This window comes from Amaranthus tricolor, chromosome 8 (assembly GCF_026212465.1).
Source record: "Amaranthus tricolor cultivar Red isolate AtriRed21 chromosome 8, ASM2621246v1, whole genome shotgun sequence".
In the NCBI taxonomy this organism is placed as follows: Eukaryota; Viridiplantae; Streptophyta; class Magnoliopsida; order Caryophyllales; family Amaranthaceae; genus Amaranthus; species Amaranthus tricolor.
Window position 1 is genome coordinate 28,980,844 of NC_080054.1, and position 4,031 is coordinate 28,984,874.

At 27.6% G+C, this 4,031-nt stretch overlaps 1 protein-coding gene across 1 annotated transcript; it reads left to right on the forward strand.

Annotated features, from left to right (window-relative positions):
- Positions 1-2,683: 2,683 nt before the first annotated feature.
- LOC130820449 (uncharacterized) lies at positions 2,684-3,778 on the forward strand. The gene is made up of 2 exons (XM_057685830.1): positions 2,684-2,837; positions 3,309-3,778. The coding sequence occupies exons 1-2, from the start codon at positions 2,768-2,770 to the stop codon at positions 3,566-3,568; spliced, it is 330 nt and encodes a 109-aa protein (XP_057541813.1). The 5' UTR covers positions 2,684-2,767; the 3' UTR covers positions 3,569-3,778.
- The last annotated feature ends 253 nt before the right edge of the window (positions 3,779-4,031 follow it).

Here is a 4,031-nt window from a genome sequence, read left to right on the forward strand (position 1 = left end):
ATTGTAATATATCTTTGCATTAGTTTCATAATTATTTTTTTCAAAACAATCCGGTTCGTAATTGATTATTATGGAATAGATGGTATTGAACTAGTTTAATGCATGTTGCGTTCACTATTTTAAAATGAAAGAAAAAAAAAACTTAAGGCAAAGAAAAAAAAAAAAGTCACAAGCAAACCGCCACATGAAGTGGCGGTTTACCTGGACCAAACCGCCACTTCAGATGGCGTTTTTGTGGTTAAGGCAAACCGCCACTTGAGATGGCGGTTTTATCTGGAAAAAAATAAAAAAAATTTAATTTTCCACGTGGACGGTATTGTGGGAAATACTTTCCCAAATAATGCAAAGTGGGAATTATTTTTTTATTTTGCAATATTTTGGGAATAGACTCAACAATTGACTCATTTTAACTAATGTGTGGGGCATATCGTATATTGAAAATCCCTCACACAAAAATTTGTGATGCCAAAAAGACAAACTTAATAATCCACTTATTTATTTATTGGCCTTAGTCCTTACTATTATTTATTTATATGTATTTTATTTATTTTTAATTTTTTTATGTTTAAGGGCCAAGCTTGTTTAGTAAGATGCAAGCTGGCAGATTTAATTCCACTCACTTCTCTTTGTTGTAAGGACCTATAATTCTAAGAATAAATCTTGAGTTGAGAGTCTCTTTAGCTGCATCCTCTTTTATAGGTATATATTGTTGTATTTTTTCCCTCTTCAGACCCTAACCATAATATTTATATAAACAGAATATACTGAATGTGATGATGAGGAGTCCTTACTATTATCTCCTAATGTCATATAAATATAGGTAATATTGTAATTTCTCTACTAACAAACAAAATTAATGATATTTTTCATACACTAATTATATAATCTGTGATTTATCTCTCTTAACGCCCCACTACTTATTTTTAACATTTAATTTTAATTAATTAAACTTCACCAACTTTCATAATTTTGAATAATAATTTATTATTTTTATAATTTATATTAGTTAAACTATCTAATAGAATGAATCTCCGTCTTAGACAATGATTTGTGTACAAGTATCCCTCTGGGTAAAATAACAGAAAAGGAAGTAATTAATTTAAAATTTCTATACTTGGGTTTGAATGGATGAATAAAAAAAAATAAAAATGATCATATTTGAATTTTAGTAGAAATATCAGTCCTTTTAAAGATAAGATTTTGGCTTCTTCATAATCACGTGGTCTACTATTCATTTGTAAACATAGCATTTGCTGCATTATTCACGTGCATAGTTGTTAGGACCATAAATTTTAGTTAAATTATTATTTTTTTTAATAACAAGATAAATGGAGGAACAAAAATGGTAGGTGAGAATTTAATTTAGGATTTTATGAAGAAAAAGTAATACACGTTACAATTAAGATAAGATTTATAGTCTATTTTATAAAAAGTATATTGTTTTGCTTTCTAAGGTGCTCTTTGTACTCTTCTTTATAATGAACTAGTATTGAAATTGTGCTTCCTATGGCAAAAAAAATCCGCTTATTTATTTATTATTTGCCTAAAAAAATATTTTAATTTTTGAATGTAATTAACTTTAATCATCCTCAGTCTCCATATATTTTCTACCATTAAATTTTAATATTATTATAAAAAAGATATATGTGAAATTATTAAAAAAATTTCACCTAATTTCTAAATATGGTACAATAATATGTTATTTTCATAATTTGTATTAGTTGGACTATTTAACGTATGAATAAAATATATATTAGAGTGACATCGCACCTTACACAATAATTTGTGTACTACTATTAGTCTACACAAATTCTTAAATGAGACGGTCACTAGATACAATTTTTATTGGGTTGACTAATATACATTTAGCGTATTTTACGCGACTCTACCGCGGTCCGGTCGCGTGTTATACGCTAACGCAACTGGATATAATAAAAATTACTGCAAACTTTAAACGGTCGTTATTTCTCGGTCAATTATCAGAATCGGGCATATGATATATCATTGGAAAGCTCTTGAAATCTAGTTTCCAATGCCGCAAACCTTACCTTAATGAAAATTTTCTACAAAAAATTATGGACAAAAGATTGTACATGTATCAAATTTTTAGCACAAGCAAACTTCAAACGATAGTCATTTCTTGCTCAATTATCAAAATAGGGCATATAATATATCATTGGAAAGATCGGGAAGTCTAGGTACTAATGCTGCAAACATTGCATTAATGTGATTTTCCTATCAAAAGCTATGGCCAAAGAGTGAACATGTATCAAATTTCAACTCAAAACGTGTGATTAGGTTTATTTTTCGATTTTTAAAGATTATTTCCTTTTTTAAAATTAATATTTTTTATTTAATTTAATTATTATTAATAACTTTAGTTTAATCATCATCTTCATCATCCTACCCAGTATATCCCACTCATAGAAAAACTAAGGCCAAGGTCTGAGAAAGGAAAGATGGCGGCAACTCATACCGATAATTTAAAATAATTTTAGTTTAATAATAATAATAATAATTAATTTAAAAATTAAAAATAGATTTAAGAGCATTTTAATAATTTGATTAAAAAAAGATTGCGACTCAATGAAAAAGGTATCGACCTTTAAAGATTAGAAAATTTATTATACCTCTTGGTGAAATTTAAAAAAAATGAGTATTTTAAATTGGATTTGTAAAACCACCGGGGGTTTCTTCTATAAATAGAAACGATGCATCCCCTTTCCGAACTACCAAAAACACAAAACAAATCTCTTCTTACCCAAAAATGGCAAGAATCTCATTCTGTTTTCTCCTAGTCGTGGTCTTCGCGATATCTCTCATGTTCGATGGAACACGTACTCCTCTCTTTTCCCTTTTTTTTTAAAATTTTTAATAATCAATAAATTTTAATTTTTCGCTATTTATAAAATTATACTCTTAACCACTAAACTATATTATTTTATACTAATATTTAATTTGGTTTTATAAATAACCCAAAAATTTAAAGGTTTGGACATTTATATTTTTTCACAAAAAATAAGGACTAAATTCAATTACTTAAGTTAAAGATAAATTAATGTAAAGTAATTAATTAATTAGACCCTTAATTTAGGGCGATATAGAATTAGACACCTTTACAGTATTCATAACCATTGATTATTGTAAACTGATCATAACAAAACGAATGAGTCATGCATGGTACGTGGAGTACTAAAAATTATGACAATTCATCAAAATTCAACTTTTTTATTTCCTGTTTAATATATTTAATTGCGCATAATTAAAAATTATAAATAATAATTGAAATTACGAAATTATGCATATAGGTGCAAGGTTTACGGATGAGCTAACAATGAGCATGGAGGAGGCCGAAATGAAGAATGAGTTGGAAAAGGAAATATTATTGAAGGCGGAAACAATGGCAATTGTGGAGGCGGAGTTAGAAAGAAATCCACTGAAGGAAATGATGTTAAAAAGTGAAGAATTGAAGTGTATTCCATGTGGACAGAATTGTATCTCCTCAAGAAACTGCTGCTCTCCTTGTCGCTGCAACTTTGGTCCTCCAGTTCCAACATGTACACTTTGATTAAAAATTAATTAAAATACTCTCTCTGTCTCTTTTATTTTGTTATGTTATGTGTATTTAATTTAGTAAGACAGAGAAGTATGCTGTATGAAGCTCCTTGCATTGGTAGTACTTTGTTAGCAATCTAAATTTAAACTATGTATGAATAAAAGCATGGAGCAATCGTTTGTTTTTCTTCCGAGTGACACTAATAAAATTATCACTTTTTTATTTTTTAGTGTACTAATTATTGGTTTTTTATTTTAAGTTTTACTATAAAGTGATTAAATGACACTTTATTTGACCTTTAATGACATATGTAATTGCTACTATAGTCTATGATGACATTTATGAAAAATGTCACTAGATCTTATGTAGCGAAAAACTTCAGTATGATTTTTAATTATGCTGCTAAAGAATTTGATAAATATCATTAAATCCACTATTTATACCATTAAAAATTTAAAATAGTAAAATTTAAATT